The sequence below is a fragment of the Tribolium madens genome, unplaced genomic scaffold, assembly GCF_015345945.1.
Source record: "Tribolium madens isolate multiple individuals breed KSU strain unplaced genomic scaffold, Tmad_KSU_1.1 Scaffold_19;HRSCAF=116;Tcas5.2_LG9, whole genome shotgun sequence".
NCBI classification, from domain to species: Eukaryota; Metazoa; Arthropoda; class Insecta; order Coleoptera; family Tenebrionidae; genus Tribolium; species Tribolium madens.
The window spans coordinates 9,785,024-9,803,604 of record NW_025400983.1 but is presented as its reverse complement, the minus strand read 5'-3'; the positions used below and the strand labels follow the sequence as shown (position 1 = coordinate 9,803,604).

Here is an 18,581-nt window from a genome sequence, read left to right as displayed (position 1 = left end):
TTGTTTGTAAACTTGACCGCGAAAAAACAAAGAAGGTTGCCACAAAGCCCATTGGTACTGGTTCCATCTTCGTCCTGTGCTTTTTGCGGCTACAAATGCTTGTTGACTGTGGGTCTGTCCTCGTTTAGCCCGGAGTCGTCCCGTAAAAGCTTCTCCGTTTGGAAAGAAGCGCACGCAGCGCTGCCAACGGTCGCAACTTCGAATCCGTTGGCGCGCTCATTCCTTCGCACAACTTCGCGCAATAAGGATATAGTGTTGCCGGTCTGCTGAGCGTATTTTTTCGAACGCTTCTAAAAGTTTCGAGGATCTGTGTTTGTGTCGTTTGGTGCTTTTGTTCTTTCTGATGTCCGATTATCGGAAAAAGGTGCCAGGATGGATTAAGTGGTGGCGGGTTTTATTGTTGTGACTGCGATTTCAACCCTCCGGATGAGGGTTTAAAGTGCGCGTGGTGTGTATTGGATTTTTTCTCTTATCTTCGCTCGACAACGAACTTTTAACAAATCATGGAAGTTGCAAAGACGATTTTCCTCCTTCTCGTAGGCTTCTGTAAGTAAGCTTGGTTACGTTTTAACGAATCAACAATTTGTGTAAACTTCGCCAAACAATTTAATGCGATTAGCGAGCGTCTTCGTGTTTATGTGTCAAAACAAAAGTGCGGATTAAATAAAACAGATTTGAATACACACCAATTAACAAAAATTACGATTGCTCACCGCGGGTTTACACTTGGGGAAAAATTAAGTGATTAATTAACGCGCCAGCGGTAAAAAAATATCTCGTCGAGGGTTGAAAAAATTTAACTCGGTCTGACGTATTGTTAATCCGTGTCATATTTGTCGAATAGAATTAGTTCGGTCCGTGTTTGGTCAATTGAATTTATTTATTTCACACGAGAGGTAATTCCGGGATATGTTAAAAGGTGTCCCTCGGGCATTTCCCAAACTAATTCAAGGGTTCGTTAAATTTAGAAATGAATTTACTGGAAATCGCAACGGAATTTTAACGTAGTTTCAATACATTTCTAGAGTTACCATCTGGTTATTTTCGACTATATTTTCAAGTATAATTCACATCTAGTGGAACTCTTGAATATTTTAAAATGATACACATATTTGTAATTATGCGGTTTATAAATAAACTACTGTGTGTATCAATCAATCAACGACGCCCATTCCTTTTAAATTCTTACTCAACTTGAAAGTCTGAATTAATCTCAAGGTTCCGTTCTTTGTTTTAAACGCAACGATTTTCACGGAAAGCCATAATGAAAAGAACCTTCGAATCCCTTGAGGGTGGAGGCCTTTTGTAGCATTTTTCATTAATAAAAAAATATGTAATGACATTTTTACATCGTCACGCATATTTTTCAAGTCACAAGCATTTAATTAATCCTTGCGGAGATGTTTCGGATGTTTGTCATCGTCATAATTAATTATTGGATCCGATAATACAAATTAATTGTAAAAAATGTCAATAAACAGGTTGTGAACCAACGGAACAAACAATAACTTTCGTATTTTTCGATTAATCAACCAGATTTTTCCACTTGCGCCCAATTTTAATTTGTCAATGTAAATGGAAAAATATGTTTGTGTAAAACGTTATTATTTATCAAATGTCAAATCGCAACTCGCGTGACATTTTTTCCACCGCATTTTACAAGATATGACAAGATGTGTGATGTTTGTGCGAATCCATTACATCTAATCCGGGGCGATGGAGCGTCGTTTCGATAAAGATGTTTAAAAAAGACGTAAATCCGCAAGGACAAAGTCAATTTTAATATTTTAAGCTTTCGGTTAAAGTAGCCAATAAATATTTGCATCAGGACGTTGTGCCGCTACCCTCATTAACGACAGGATTTGGCGGATTTTTGCGAGCTTGTTTTTTATTGCTCGAAAACACCTCGCTTATTATCATGGATGTTAGAAAATTTCCCGATCGATAGTTTCTTTGGATTAATTAGAGCACACTCGAATAAAATGGGATTTTTGGGTATTATCTCTTGAAAATTTGGCTTTTACAAACTCAGTTTAACGTCAACTCATGCTTAAATAAAATCAATTGATAAAACCAAAATAAAACACAATAACGGAACATTGACATAGGGATATCACACATTTTTTAATTTGGACTCGAAATGAATTCTGATTGATCCTCTCAAAATATAAATACCCTTCTCCCTTCGGTTCTACATCAAAGATCGTTTCCATTAATAAATTGTTTGGAAGATACCGAAGATAAACGCATTTTGACAACAATTTTTATAATGCTTTATCGAAATTTATCGTGTTTCTACTTCATTGATAAAACTGCACATTTTTCAAAAAATTCATTACCAACATTCTGGCACCATATGTTCAATTTGATCCTGAAAAACGCAAATAAATGTGTTCAGTTTTTGTTCCAGCTTTTGCGGTACATGTATGCATGTATTTATAAATGTTTTGCCTCGGACTAAACGCTCCAAGCTACTCGAAGAATTTGTCTAGCTCCAAGTCCCTGCATCGTAATCGTACATTATAAAGCATTGATAAATTGGTAGGGTAACGTCTGCTCCTGTGCACAACCGTTCTCCCCTCGCTACTTCCGATAAGCTTTTGTACCGTTACAGCAAACACACCAAGAATTTAATTTTCCAATTTTAACTTTCTTTCATGCTTACCGACATATTTCGGTTTGTTATCAGATGAGTGGGCTAATACGAAAATGGAGTACTGTTTCATAAACTTACCCTTTTTAACGGAACAATTACTCGTGCCTTTTACCCTCCCATATTTAATTATTGTTATTGTAATATAAGTTGGAAATTTTCTGAGAATGTCAGGGGTATTAAAGGATTTTATTAGCTTATTCTGGTTTGCCTAGACTGAAAGATTAATGTCGGAGAAACCATCAAACTTAACATTTTTTTGAGACAGGATTACCTCTGATGTTTCATGCTTTTTCGAAGCTTTGGAATATGTTAAAAGTTAGAAATTTGTCTCTGCTTGTCATAGATTTTTTCTCCAATGGGATAAAAACCATTAGTGCGTCATTTGTATTAATTATTTCCTCCCCTTCTTTGTTGTTCCTTAAGGTTAAGTATGTGCTTGACTAAAACAAATTTAATGGAATACAAATACAAAAGCAATTAAGAACAAATTGAGTTTAGAAGTTCTAAACAATCACAAATGATTCTTTCTTTTCCAACGATTTTGTTTGTAACTTACTATGCAAAAGTTATAATGAGGAAATGCCTTTTCACTTTACACATAAGTAATTTAGACATGTAACAATACCTAATTAAAGAGCAGGATGACTTAATTACACCAGAGATATGTACTTTGGAAAAAGTGTTAATTTTAAATTAGAGTTGAGTTGTTTTAATTAAAAGAAAAAGGAATGATTGAATTGTACGTGTACACATATGGGTTTGAGGTGGCTATTAATTCCGCATCAGGAGCGTTATTGTGAAATTTCGTTTTAATTAAAATATGTGGAAATTGGTTAAAATTGCTGGGGCGAAAAAGCAATAAATCGTGACGATCATAGCATTGGCATATTGATTTGGGAGCCGGCATCTAGCAAACATTAAAAGTTGTGCTAATGGACAAATATACTAGTAATCCGTATCGCAAAATCCTGGATAATAATTGAGTTATGTGTGCGAAAGCAAGAGTGTACCGTTCGCATTTTAAGATGATTAAAATGCTAACATTTATCAAAGCCGAGGGCAGCTTGGGAGCTTACTCCTATAATGAATACAAATGAGAATATGGCGACACACGAATATTGTGCAATACAAAGGCGGTTAACAACAATAAAATCCGCAAGTGTAACAATGTAAACGAGACCGTAGCCCTTTCAATAAATACGTCAAAGCGTCGAGTTTGACTTTTTCACAATCTCACCATTGTCACGCTTGATAGATAAATCGGGCCAGATAGTGGGTGGGTTGGACATAATTATGAATGTGGTTGTTCGTTACATTTAATTGTGGGTTAAATCGATTTCCGCAATGTTTGCTGCACTAATTAACATTAATTTCATTTTGATAGATGGAATATTTACTATTTCATGATGGATAATCACCAAGTGAAACTGCGGTCTTTATCTTGTGAAAACGGGGGCGTTTAATCCGTTTCGGGTCATGCATAAATAAATTTTCGTCAAGCGTTGTGTTCCATCCATCAAAGAAAAGCCTACGAGATGCATTCAGCATAATTTGAAGGAAAACAAGAAAGCGCCGTAAATCACCACGGGCGCAACTTTCAACTTGAAAATAATTGACAGGTAGTCCATGCCAGGACTCATTGTTGGATTTCAGGCCTCAATTTACCTACTAGTTCAGTGGAATTTATTACTCAAAAACAATGCCGTGATTTATGCGGCTTCAGGCCGTGATTTATATAATGTATTGTTAATCGCTGTCAAAAAATTATGCAAAATAACCCGACACCGGATGATATTGTTTCCAAATATCAGCCAGAATTATCGATGAATTTTCCTTCGTGATTCGAATTTTTCCGGGCCAATCCCGAACTTCCAATTATTATATTTTACATATTGTATCACAGGGAATCCTACATTTCCGATAACAGCCTCCCATGATTGCTAAACAGTAGATTTCAAGGGGAACCCAAATGTAATAAAGAAAATTGACTGCGCTCTTTCACCGCAAATCGTCACACCAAATCAAAATGTTAATAAAATGTAATCTCAACAGCCACGCTTCGGCTCTTTTCAACACATATTGTACACCGGATGCTGAGTTCTTTGACTTATCATTTCTTATCACAGGAAAAACGGTGATAACAATACAGGTGTTCAAACAGCTTTACCATTAGGAAGATAAATCAATTTGCCGTTTAAGGTGAATGAAGAAGTAATCAAAAAGTAAATAAATTGCATCTGATTTAGGACACACCTTTCATGGGTGATTTGTGGTCGCAGTAGCGGATTTAGAGTAATAAATTATTATTTTCTTGACTTGCATTGTCTGGGAATTAAAAGCGTATCGCATTTTATGGTTGTGACCGCATTAGTGCTGAATAAATAATGATTTGACGAAAAGTTCCACCCACATTTTGCTATTTTGTATTTTACTTCAATCTGAATTTATGGAAGCACAATTGATTTCAGTTTTTCTCTTTATTTTGTTTTTTCGATTTGTTCGAACCAGCATCTATTATTTACGTAAAATAATTCCCACAAGGTAGTATGAACTTGAATGTATTAGTCACGAGATATCCATACTTTTATCATCTCAAACTTTGAAATACGGAAAATTGCATGTAAAAATTTTATTGTTCGTTTCCTTCTTTAGTTTCGTTTAAGACAAACTTTTATGTCAGAAATACATGTTTTATTGAAATTTTTTATTTGTTTTCCGCATAAACAAAGAGGAAACGTAAAATAATGAGATCAAACTTATTGTAACTATTTCCGGAATTGAAATTTTTGCCGGCTTTGTTGCAACGTTTCATAACACAGTTTTTTTGTGTTTTAAATTCTTGTGGTGAGTGTCCCAAGACTCTCGCTACACAAAAATACGTTAACTTTTATTATACCCGAAATTTATTTTCGTTAGTTAAATTAATTCCAAAAATACACAGCCCGAATTTAGTACCAACTGGTTGATCAATTATTTCTGATATTTCCAAAGTTGGGGTTCGTTTTAAGCAAATCACGTTTTAGACAACTATGCCATATTTTTATTTGCAACGAACATTTTTCCCTTCAACCTCGCGACTGTTCAAATCGCCGATGAAAAAATCTCTCTGTACAAAATTAATTTGGCAGGTAATTACCTGGTATTATATGCAAATTATGAAGGTGGGGCCTCTAACGCGATCTGTGCGTTTGACATGAACATAAACAGTGTCTTAGTGGACAAATTAATAGGCTTAGGGCGCCCAGTTTAACCCAAATCAACATTGGCTTCAATCTGAACTGCAGCAGTTATTGGCTTTGTTTAATCGAGTCGAACAACACGCACAAGAGGGTTGTAAGTCGATTTATTCCTCCGAATTCGTGTTTTTTATGCGGGTGGCCACAGGACTTAACATAAATGTCACCGTCTTTTCAATGAATCGCTTTTGAATTTCACGCAGGAGTTTTATTCACTATGTAACAATAATTTCGTGGCCACAATCTATGCAACGATGGTTTGTAAACATAATTTGAATAATAATTTCTTCATGAATGGGAAAACAAGCCTTGGTGTAATTTCTTTGCAAATGAATCGATTGGAGTTACAAGCGACATGTGTACGATAATTGCCGTTTGAATCAACTTTATTTGTTGAACCCGTGTAGAAGAGCTACTTTCTTTGTGTTGACGTTGTTTTGATGTGCACCTTGAGTGCCCTAGAAGATGTAAAAAGGAAATTATTGCGAGATTAGTTCCTGTGCCACACTTCACATGTGGTGGAAATGAAAAAAGTTTTTCTTGTGCGAAAACGCGCACTAATAGGGAATGTAAAGTTTAAATCAAGTATCGAAATTTATTTTTCTGTACTCTTTTTAAACTCCCGATAAAATCTTACGTTGTTCTTTTACAAGGGGATAAAAAAAAGCTCCTTTGATGATGTTAGTTCCAATCTGAACCCAAAGATCTTTAAAAGTTTTCTTTGATTTTGTTTTATTTGTAGAAGAGAAAATGCAACCAGAATTTTAAACACACTTGTGTATGTGACCGAATAAAACAAAATATATAATTCTGTTATAAAAGAAATAAATTTTATCAAAGAAGAAAAGATTTTCTTTCATTTAGCGAAAAATTACAAATGTCAACCCAAAACAATCCTTTGCATAAAGCAAAATAAATTGGAATACTGACGTCAATTAAACGAAATAATTCCGAGGCTTACACCGAAATTGAATTTTTTTACCAAAATCGTATAAAGTATTCAAATTTTACGTGCGGCACCACCCTAACTAACTCCACGTTAATTGAAATAATGTCGAGTGAAATTATTTGTGAGGTTCATTTTTATGCGTACATGTCACATAAGCTCGGTCAACATTTACATTACGATACGATCTTCCGGAATGGCTTTGCATTGTGCACGAGATCTTCAAATTTTCAACGATATGATGTCAATTATAGATACCACGTATTTCTAATGGTAACCGGAAACCCGGAGTCTACGTTTCAACTTCATTAAATATGCAGGCTACTTAAATAGATAACTGAATTGCATTACAACTAATTACAGAAGCCGAGACCTATACATACGTGTTCCCAGCCCACGGATAGGGCTACATTAGTGCATTACATGATGCTGTCCAATTGTCCATCAATCGACAATGCCTGATCCATTTTACATACTCAACAACTTATTTCCTAAGAAAATCAGCAAATATTGTATAACATGGTCAAAATTTAAATGACTTCTTGAGTTAGTTGAATGTAGGTCAGTTAGACACTGATGAAATTAGAGTCTAACGGTAATCGTTTATATGGTAATAAATTTATTGAATGCTAATCCATCACTCGCCAACGGTTTAAAATTCATTGTTTATATTATTTCCTGATTATTTGCACCTTTATGTACAATAAATTTGAATCACAACTTAGGTACATAGTAAAAATTTTGTTTTGTTTAATTAGGTTTAGGTATGATGCCATAAATTGCATGCAATTAATTGAGAATTATGGATCTATTTATTGGCAGAGTTCTCTGAGAATTTTACAGCGCGTTTGGGTAATTCAATACATAAAAGTCAAATAAAACTTGGCAGAATCCTCGAAGAGTCTGTACCTAATTTATCGAATATCAAAATTCAAACAAGAGTAATTGTGTTATCCGCGAGGGAATCGTTTCAAGTTCGTAATTAAATTAATAAATTATGCATAGATATTGCAAATTCACGTAGCATCGTTCATTTAAAAATTTTAGGGTCCATAATGGAGTTTCATATGGAGATTTCTTAGTATGTCTTGCCGCCGGTTAGCAAGACCGCTACGTGACCCAAGAGTGGGACAGAGTTTGGCCTCGTTTGTGCCAGCATCCGGCCAACGCATTCTCACCTATGTTCCCATTTTCACCTCGAAATTACTCGGCGAAAAATTGAATCATTTTCTAATTAGGTGAGATTATACCGAGATTAACACGAAGACAATTTGATGTATAGCGCATTGTCGAAAATGGCACTCGAATGGATTATTGTAGTCACGTCTGGAGCCGGGTTTGAACTCGGGTGAATGCCAATCTGTGCAAATATCAGGACGATTTTCACATTATTAAAGAGCGCCAAAAGAAAACATGAATGTGTAATGCGATAATGACACACTAGTCAATCCAGTAGCTGATACAACTAATTGTCGCACTAATTAAGCACATAGTTTTGAAAAGTATGTAAATCGCTCCATAATGACACTTAGTATCGTGGTAAAATCTCTTCGTTGACTCACTACAAACAATTCTGATGTAATTACGACTCGCCAGGTAATTTGTTTTTCTATTAAGGTTTTTTACATGACGAACGACAGAAATTTCGTCAATTTACTGTTATTAGTGTCTGAGTCTGCGGAGAATATGTGGCCGATTTAAGATCGATTTTACCGTTATTTAGCCTTAAGAACTCCGATATAGACGAAGTAAATCAAATGACTTTCTGAACCATGATGTGACACGGATTCAGTCTGCTCTATAAAGTTGCCTGATGACTGTCATACATTATCGCTCAGTATTAAATTTTTTATCGAAGACTTTTACTTTGTGTCAACCCCCATTACGCCTCATAAATAATAGCGATGATGCAATGGAAGACGACAATAGCGTCTTAAAAACTGACTTAGATTAGTGCATAAAAGAAGCCTGTCAAAGCTAATAATATAAAAGCTCCGACTATTAATCTATGCATTAAATACATGGCCGGATTTTGGGGACATGCCACACTTATTACTCCTAATCGTCAGCTTGTGGACAAGTATTTCGGGACTACTTGGTTCTTTTGAATTTGTCTTTACATTCACACTCTCAAAAGGTAAAAGGACGATCTGTCCGGTTTACCAAATGCCCGGAATGAATTTGTATGAAAATCTGCTTTTAAGCTTCTTTTGATCACTCAATTTAACGTCACAATTCCACTCCCTTGAAAATATTAATTCCGCGTTATAAATATTAGATTTTTATAACGTGAAAATGTTTTAGTGGAAAACTAAATTGTGTGTTTATGATATACTGAAAATAATCTTCACCTTATTTATTTAGATAGATTTGAAATATTTCATAGTAGGTATTGTTTTTCCTGGCTATTTTTGAGTTTCAACAGCGAGAGTAGTTATTTTTCAGTCTCAGAGTTTTAACAACCTCTAATTGAACTCTGCATGTTTCCAATCTCTGTTTCTGGGTTCTAATAAAATAAAAATAAATTTTTTTGGTTGGTTTAGGACATGAACTATCGGTTGGGTAGGCGGTCAAGGTTACAATTGAATATATTTCAAGATAATGAGAATGGAGATGAAGCTGATTAATTATTATTTCTACGAAGTTATAAAATTCGAGAAAAAATATATTTGTGGTTTTTCCTGATTGAGTCACTCAGTGAAATCCAGATTTTGATTTTTCGAATAAATAACACCGAAACGAACACTTTTCAACACTGCACGTTATCACCGAGTTGTAAAATTTATTACACCCAAAGGATGTGCTCTAATCTCGTTAGTTTGATTTTGTCGTTGGAATGGTCTTAGGTATTAGTTCAGTGAGTTATTGGACATATGTTACCGGTGATAATTTATTTAATTGAGTTTTTATTAAATGAAAATCTTTGTATCGTTCATGTTGGAAACAATACAGAACCCGTTTCATTATTATCCGAGTGAAGCAATAACTCTCAACATCAGTCATAGAACTATATTATGTCTGTTATGTAAGCACGTAAGAATTTTTTTTAATAGAATTTAACCAGTTCTAGTTGAAAGCACATTATAGACATTACTAGAAACGATTTCCTTGTATAGATTCTATGTTAGATTGCATTATAAATGCAAATTCGGTCATGAAAACGTCGTTAGGGTTCATTTGGGACAGAGATAACCATCTTTTATATTTAAATCTGTAATGGTTTTATTTGAGTGTAATTTGTTGGAGCGTGTAGATTTAATAAAGGTAAGCCGATAGGAAGAAGACTTGTCCAGATTTTTTCCGATTGTGTGCAGTTGATTATGCAGAAATTCAAGTAGTAAATTTGAAAATCCATTCGGAATGGAAATCACAAACATCCTTATCGGTATATTTCGATTTAAAATCTAATTTTGACGGCCCCTATCTTGGAAGCCCTCGGCAAAATTTCTTCCCGTAAAAGAAAAAACTTTATTTTCCCCCGACATCCCCGCTCTTGATTGCGACAAATCCTCTTGTTTACTGTAGTTCAACGTAACTACTGCAAGTTTCCGAAACAATTTAAGTTTTTAAAGTATGCAAATTGCTACGTCACTGACAGACATGTTCGTCGCGAAGAAAAAACCAGATTATGTCGTTAGATTGCCGACGTTTTAAGCACTTTCCAAATGCTATATCTAATTAATGTGAATTACCAATTTTATTACTTGCACAAGCTAAGACGGCATTTGCATGTCATCATTAGACCACTTACGAGGGAGATTCAAGCATCAAAGCGATGCAACTCATATCCAATTAGGAATAATTTGCAAATTTTAGAGTTTGTAGCGAGTTTTCTCCGTCATCGTCATTGCAACGAGCTAATTTATTTTGAGATCACAAAACAAAGTAACTTCTTTCTTCAACACTGACTCATCATGAACAATTTAGCAAACACCGAGATCAAATTGGTGCAGTCTTGGTGAAATTTTGGCTCGGAAAGTCGAAACTTTCATTCATTGTCTCAAGTCTGATAGGAATAGTTAGATTTGAGATGATGAAATTTGCATTCTAGGATGTAATGAAGTGCAACATTGCTGGAGTTTTGTTGGCAAGTCGATCAAGATCGAAGTCGAACACTTCTCAAAGTTGAATCGGATTCAAAAGATGATTTATAACCTTGGCGAAACCCCAAACATGACATCGATTAGAGACAAAAGAAACAGTTGGTGTTGTCGAAACTGCATAAACCGCAATCAGGAGTAATTTATGCATTCGATTTAGTTTCTTACACGTAAACTCCATTATTTCGTCCATCCACGTCTCTTTGGGCACTGTTTAGACACTTGATAAGTTCCGGTTTGTAACAAAGCTCCCCCGCATGCACGTCTCTTCCAACACTATTGTATAGGACTCTTTAACACATTACCATTAGAACGCTCAAGTCCCAGGGGAAACAGAAAGCTCATTTTATCCGCTACATATAACTATTTCATCATCACAAAGAAGGCCCATGGACTGCACTTTTATCATATGTTTTTTCCGAGGGTGAGTCTTAGGGGATGTTCACACGACTCATTAGGTCCGTTCGGAAGAAAAACGGGGTATTAAAGTAGAAAAATCGCCTGCCACCGACTACACGTCTTCTTTTCATAGTCGGCGAAAATTTTCAAATAGCTTATTTTGCGTGTCGATTAATAATAAGATGCTTAAAGCTCAAACTTCAGGAGGGATTTTCACTTAAATCAACGAGATATACAATATCCTGACTCCTTAATAGCTTCCACATATTTTTTATGTGACATTAAACTTTAACTTTAATATCTTCGTCGAAGAGAGATTATTATAAAGGTGAATGAGATCTTCAATTAGGAATTAAATTGATTAGGATTAAATAAAAGAGTCGTTTTTTTGTCAAGAGGTAACTACGAAGAGAATTCCCTTAAACCGGAGCTTTGCCTTTAAAGCAATTAATTGCAGTGAAAAGATTTTAGATTACGTTACTATCATTAGTTTATGAAGTCGTTACACGATTGCGACACTAGCATAGAAAATTCGATTCGTATAATCGTGTCGTTAGCGTTATATTCGATTGAATTATATATTAAAATAAAGTAGGAGAAATTTTGTTACAGCAGTAAAATTTTATGAGCGTCGCCTGATTTATTATAAGATGTACCGTCTTGAAATTTATCACAGGGGATAGCAAGAATGTACAGATTATTGTAGAACATGAGAACATTTTTCACTTCGTAATAATTTATTCACGATTACAAGATCGTGCGGTTGTGCAAGAAGATTCGCGGAATCACCCACTAGTGTGATTCAAAGATCTCTAATGACTCAGCATCTTTTCCGTTGTTGGAATCGAATTTCAAGCGGTTTTGCAATTTGTCACTGTTTCCTATATCAATCTCAAAAATTGATCCATCCCTGATGAGACTCTTAATTAAAGTGAGAGCCCCTAAATCAGAGACAAGAAAATATTAATTGAACCTACAGGAAGCGTCGGTGATAAATAATTTTCTTGCCTCCTTTTTATCTAAATTTTTGTTTTGCTCAGGTTATTCCCATCATTTATTATAATTAAGTGTATCTGCGAACAGTGGCGTTGTTAAAGAAAACAATAAACTTGGAAGTGGAAGTAAGTGTAGGTAATTAAGACTCAGATTGTAAATTATAAGAGGGTGAAACTAAAAAGTGTGGTGATCGTCGTTATGCACATCAGTCACGATTTTGTTCTATTTTCGGCTCGAAAACTTAAATGAAGGTAATTAAATACGTGTTTGGGTTTAATGCGTTTTTTTCAATGTTAAACATTTAGCGACTCTGGAAGGCATATTTCGTGGTGCTAAAAGGTTTAAGTTTGCACTAGACGGAAGTGCAATTTTTCCGTAACGGTCTAACGGTGTTGTTTCTTTAAGTAAGTGGCGAATAGAACTATAAAATATCTCCGACAATCACCACACACGAGAGGCTGGCCCAGTAGAGAAAAGGAATCAACGTGAAAGTCAGCAATTTCTAAATCCCGATCTGTAGTAATACCCCGAGTTTATTACTAGCATAACGGTTTTTAGTTTAAATGGAAGCAACGTTAGAGTTGGTGAACAGAAGGTGGTTGCGGCCTTTTATCTCGATGCTTTCAATTTTGCCTGCCTATTGTTTGAGACTTCATGTGAACTGTAATGTCCTTTTTCAAACTTTCTCGCATTGTGGTTACAGATTGTGAGATTAACTTTTCGTATTGAAATTGTAACATTGTCGGGTCATTAAGTATACATTTTTAGTACAAGGCGTAATATAAAGTTCTTGGGACTCATTTGATTTTATTGTTTTCCTGTAGAAATGAAAAAGCGAGACAATAATGGAATCGGTCTTTTCAATGTAGCAAACAATGTTTGAGCCTGCGGAGACGTCATTACCACGACAACTTCCGATCACAAAAACAGTTTTTAAAGCTTTCCACTTTAATTTACCTTCACATTTTTACATCCTTTCGATTTCGACGACATTTCATGCAACAATAACTTGGCATTTTCTAACTGGTCCTGTCTAGCGAGCGTTATCGACGGTTATTGGGCCAACAATTAGTGAGTAAGATATAAAAATGACACGGTTCGTGGTTCCAGAGGTGGAATTAAAAACAACCAAACATGAAAGTGTTTTTCTAACCGATAAATCATGCGATGGTTTAATCTGATTCCGATGCTATAAATTACCCTTCTGACAGTTTTCCATTTCGTCAAGGGTTAATTAACCCGAGGCTAAGGTTAAAAAATCGTGATGGTGCCCGGCTGAATTCTCCGGTTTATGTTGGACCCTCGAAAGATCACAGAACATTAAAAAAGGTGACCGGAATCCGCCCCATTCTCATGAGACCTTTATACGTATGCGATTCGTTTTTACTTACACAAGATCTGGCCCCATTTAAATCCCGAGAAGACGCAAAGGTGTTATTTTGTGGCCGTATTTTTTTATACCTGGACCAGGTAATGGAATTCCAGCCGATCATAACTTTTTGTGGTGGTTATTTCCGAAGTTTTCTAATTAAGAAATAAATGATTAGAGTTGTGAGGTTTCTCGCGTAACGAATTTCAGGCTTAACACGAGAAATCTGTGATTCCAATTTCTCAAATTCTTGTTGTGAAGCTTCAGGAGGTGACTTCCCGCCGTTTCGGCCCCTATCTCAGCACGAGTAGTCCGTTGTAATAAAAAACAAAGCATCATCCATCTTGGTCTCGCGATAAGTATTTTTTAAGCGAGTGAATTGGTTTGATTCTCTCGCTTCGGATGTGTGTGATAACGCCACAAATTCAATTATGCTCTGATAAATCAGCGTTATTAAGTTGTGATCGTGTGCTGTCGAAAATTGCTCACGGTCGTGTGTTTGTTATGAAAGTAATTTCGAAAGTAATAATAATTTCATTTGTTACGGTCGTTGCGTTCGAGATTTTTATTGGGATTAGAATAGGAGCTAATTGCTGTTGTCGATTTGAACGTATTGATGTGTTTCCTTAGGGGAAGGAACTTTTGACAAATAACTTCCAAGTTATTGCGAAGCAATTTTGAAATTAACGTTTTTGTGCAAATCTGATTGTTGGCAACGGTTTTAACTAAATTAGTATTTGGTTTAACTTTCTACTTGTTTCATTAAATCTAAGGGTAAGCACAGAACGGGTTCCTAGATGTAAATGTTTACTCAACAAAGCAAATTATACACGTTTTACGCTATTAATCTCAATCATTTTATTCCAAGAGAGAGTCGGCCATGTACCAACTGTATCAATTTGATTTTGTTAACATTGTAACATTCTCTCGAGTACCACACCCAAGAACCAGTCTAGAAGTTAATATAGGTGGTCGGCGAATCAACCTTCTATCGTTTTCAGCTCTATATTAATTTCTTTTGACCTACCTTAGTAATTACACACCTCAGGAGTAGTTTCTTGTATGCTTCTGATTGACTGAAAGCCGAAGAAAGAACTATCCCAGTAATAGGACTTATAATTTATAGCGGGAGACTAACTTTCTGATGGAGGTTTTTTACTTAATTATTACACACCCTGACATTTCTACCTCTTAAATGGTAGCAAATTCTGGACGGGTTGTAATTATCAATTTATTAAATCATCACCAAAAATAGGTTTACTCTTCGTTGTCCTGTGCTTTATAGCACCCAATTTGCGTGCACACTTCACATAACTTATTGCCAAGCCTATGAATAATTAATCCAGAGATTAACGGCATAATTACCACATTTCACCACTATTTGGTTTGTAATTAGTTCAGAATTAATTTTTAATAAACCGCTCATACGCTAATCCAAATAATCTCAATTTTTCTGCTCGTAAAACTATGTAAATGTCATACAATACACATACGGGAAGGATAATAAAGCAAAGTTTCATCAAAAATTCATACTTAAAATATTGGTTAACTGGCTCATGTCACGACAACGGGAAAAAATTTTGTATACTAGGTAGGAAGGAATCCTGAGCCAAACCAATTGAAATAAAATAAAATTTATGGTTAAAGACAATTTTCTGAATGTTCTTTGTTGCTTTAATTTATAATTCTTTGTTTCGTTTGTTTTCTGATTGATTATTTCCTCTTGGAGGAAATTCTACGTTGTTTTTTGTTTGTTGCACAAGCCAAATCAGCCGTAGCAAATCTGATTGTTTACCAATATAATTGCATGAAAAACTTCAGTGTGCAGCCACCGTAATTACGGAGTAATTTTTCTGTTATTTATTCTGAAATTTGACAGAGACGTATCAGTTTTTTTGTGTGGCAATTTTAAGCTGCAAAAAGCTGAGTGATTAATAACCTTTTAAAAATAGTTTTGACAATAATTGATTGATCATGTTTCTTCGATTTATGATCGAGTAAAAGCTCTCAAGAGATAAACTGCTCTGAGAGCTCCACTAACAAATTTTATTGCAAGCTAATTGACTTATTTCCACGATAAAAAATCACCATCGTAAAAATAGAGTAAGCTTTTATCGTTAACATATAAAGCTATAAAAGTTATTGATAATAATGCATATAAGCTTAAACCGATATTTTTCCGGTAGTGTATTCAAGTTTGTCTTGAAAATTATTGTGATAATTTCTGATAATATGCTTTTAAATACTGGGCTTAAAACGTTGCGAGCTAACGGGAGTTTATTCATTTTTGATTTTTCCAGCTCACAATCTGCACGGAAAATTGTCGTTTTTTAAGTGCAGCTTGTACAAATGGCGCATAAATTTCTTCTTTAATAAAATTTAAAAGCCGATTTTTACAACGATTTAAAGCCTTTTTTTACAAAAGATTTACTTAACTAAGCTTCGTATAAATTTGCGAAAGCTGTGTAATTTCTTTTTTCTTCCGTATTGATTTGTTTTTTCTACTTCTGAGAGTTGTTAATTAGGACATGATTCGGGGATTAATTTTTGATTTGCCAGAAGTTGAAGTTGCACGATACTTTATCGTAGTAAATCCGTTCTTCAGAAAAGTTTATTAGGAATTTCTAAGATCCTGTTTGTAACTGGACGTTTTATCCCCTGGAGACCGTAAGGTTTTCTCCTGGATACTTGTGAGTGGATTTATTTCAAGCAAAGGTTAAAACCAAAACATTCGAGCAAATCTGATAGTCGTGTTTGAAGAATTTTTTCGTAAATCAATCAAGCCGATAGTAAAATAAAAGTCAGCTAGTTTCCATTAAAACAAAAGTTATATTTGGTTAATGGAGACTTAATGGACGATTAAATGTACAATAAAACGCTTGATGGTGAACAAGCCGAGTACGTTATCGACACTCCTTTTTACCAGTGCTTTAGATGTGGATAAAATAAAGAGAAATTTTGAAATAGCAACTACATTGTGCTTACTTTTTTCCCTACACAAACAAAGAAATGCAAATGAAACAAATTTCCATTAGAATTCCATACATGTCGAAAGAAATTTTTATGATACATGCGAAATATCGTATTATGGGACAGTTCAATGGAATGAAAGCCAGTGTCGGGCTGGTTTAAAAATCAATGAAAAATTGCTTATTGGAAGTTTGATAGCCGTGACTCACTCATTTATGGTCTGAATGTCAAAATATCGCAACTGGTCGCTAAATAAATCTTCGAAGACACGACAGCAATAGATGCAAGAAACTTGTAACTCTGCCAAGAATTTTTCTTGTGTGACGTAATAAATCATTTCCCATGCGATATTGAAGAAACAATCGGCCCTGACTTGACAATTTTAAAGCTTCCATGACAATATTTAACAAATAAAAATATACTCTGATATTGTATTTCGGTAATATGATGAGTTGGAATCGCCGCCAGTAATATCTCAAGGGAAGATCTAAAGTTTCAATTCAATGTGTGGCTTTAAAGAATGTGATTTTTGCAAATCCAATTCGATATTGTAAGAAAACGAAAACAAACCGTGGCAGCTCGACCAGTTATTACAAAATCTGGTCTTCAACTTTTTCGTCATTTTAGAACTTTGGTTCGTTCAACAAACAAGAGAAAAATTATTAAGTATGGCAGTGAGTAGCGTTTCCTGCCACCTGAATAAATTTAAGCGATCGTTTATAATGCGAGAGCAACAACAAACAAACCGTGAAAACGTGTATTTTTAGAATAATTTAACATTAATGTGCAGACTTTCCCATGATGAAGTCCTAATCTGTAATCCCCGATTTTGTGCTTTTTCTCTGAAACCTGGCGGTTATACACCAGGAGAATGCCCCGATCTAATCCATGAAATGAGTAAAGCAAACAGTCTTGATAGAAAAACGCCGAATACCTCACAGCGATTTAAAAAGGGCAAAAAAACTCTAATTGCCATCTCGGCATAGAAAACATGAAATCACGCAACCGACCACAAAGCGCTCAGGTAATTACTTCAGGTGTTTGGATCACAAATCTGAACTGAATTCACTGCAGGATGCAAAAGGTCCCGTCGTTTGAGAAATTGTGTTCTTTTTTTCCTGCCACTCATTTTCTAATATCGCTATCTCGACAACCAAATTAAAAAAGCTCAACATAATACAAGGTGGGACTGTAAAACTAATTACAGTTTGAAATGATGGAAAATATCTCGTGGTAGGGTGGCGTGTGTCGCCCTCAACTTTAAATTGAGTCGAGATTGTGTGCGAATTAAAAAAGATGTTTGCAACTTTTATCACTTGACGATGATATTGATTTTGCTAGCATGTCACGAGGAGTCTCAGCTCCAAGCATTTTACATTTTTCATGCTTCGTAATTACAAATTTGAATCACTAATCTATACATTGTCTACTTCTCTAATTAGCAATTGCTGTAATTCAGTCTTCCGATCCGTCTAATCCATTCCAACGGTCAGATTTAATGAAGCATCTGTGGATGCTACGTATTTGCGGCTTTAGTCTTTCGCTTGCTGGAACAATGGGCGTGCAAAATGTGAATATAAGCTAGAAACGAAAAAAGCACCAAGTCTCTCGGGAGCTCTTAGATCCAGTGTTGTTGACCTGGAGTCGCTACACCTATCTTGACCCTGCACCGAGTGCCAGGTTGCCGTTTCCCCGTTGATTGCTTTTAAATAAAACAAGCCATTGCCGAAAAGCTTCTTTCTCTGGCATGTAAACTAGAAGCGACCAAATGGAAAGTCTTGTCTTGTTTTGTCAAAATGGTTGGCCCGTCAGCCGGTAAAAACGACAGCAGGTGTATGGTTGACCTCGTATGAACCGGCAACGTTGCTTGAAAACCGGTTGGTTGGCGCTTTTCGAGTCGCGCGTCAGG

General features: G+C 35.4%; 1 protein-coding gene across 1 annotated transcript in view; it reads left to right on the top strand.

The window, feature by feature from the left end:
- The first annotated feature begins 211 nt into the window (after positions 1-211).
- Positions 212-18,581, top strand: part of LOC123011430 (hemicentin-2) — a 46,925-nt gene continuing 28,555 nt past the window's right edge. The window contains exon 1 of the mRNA XM_044408854.1: positions 212-546. Coding sequence (XP_044264789.1) covers positions 504-546 — 43 coding nt within the window. The 5' untranslated portion in view covers positions 212-503. The remainder of the gene's footprint in view (positions 547-18,581) is intronic.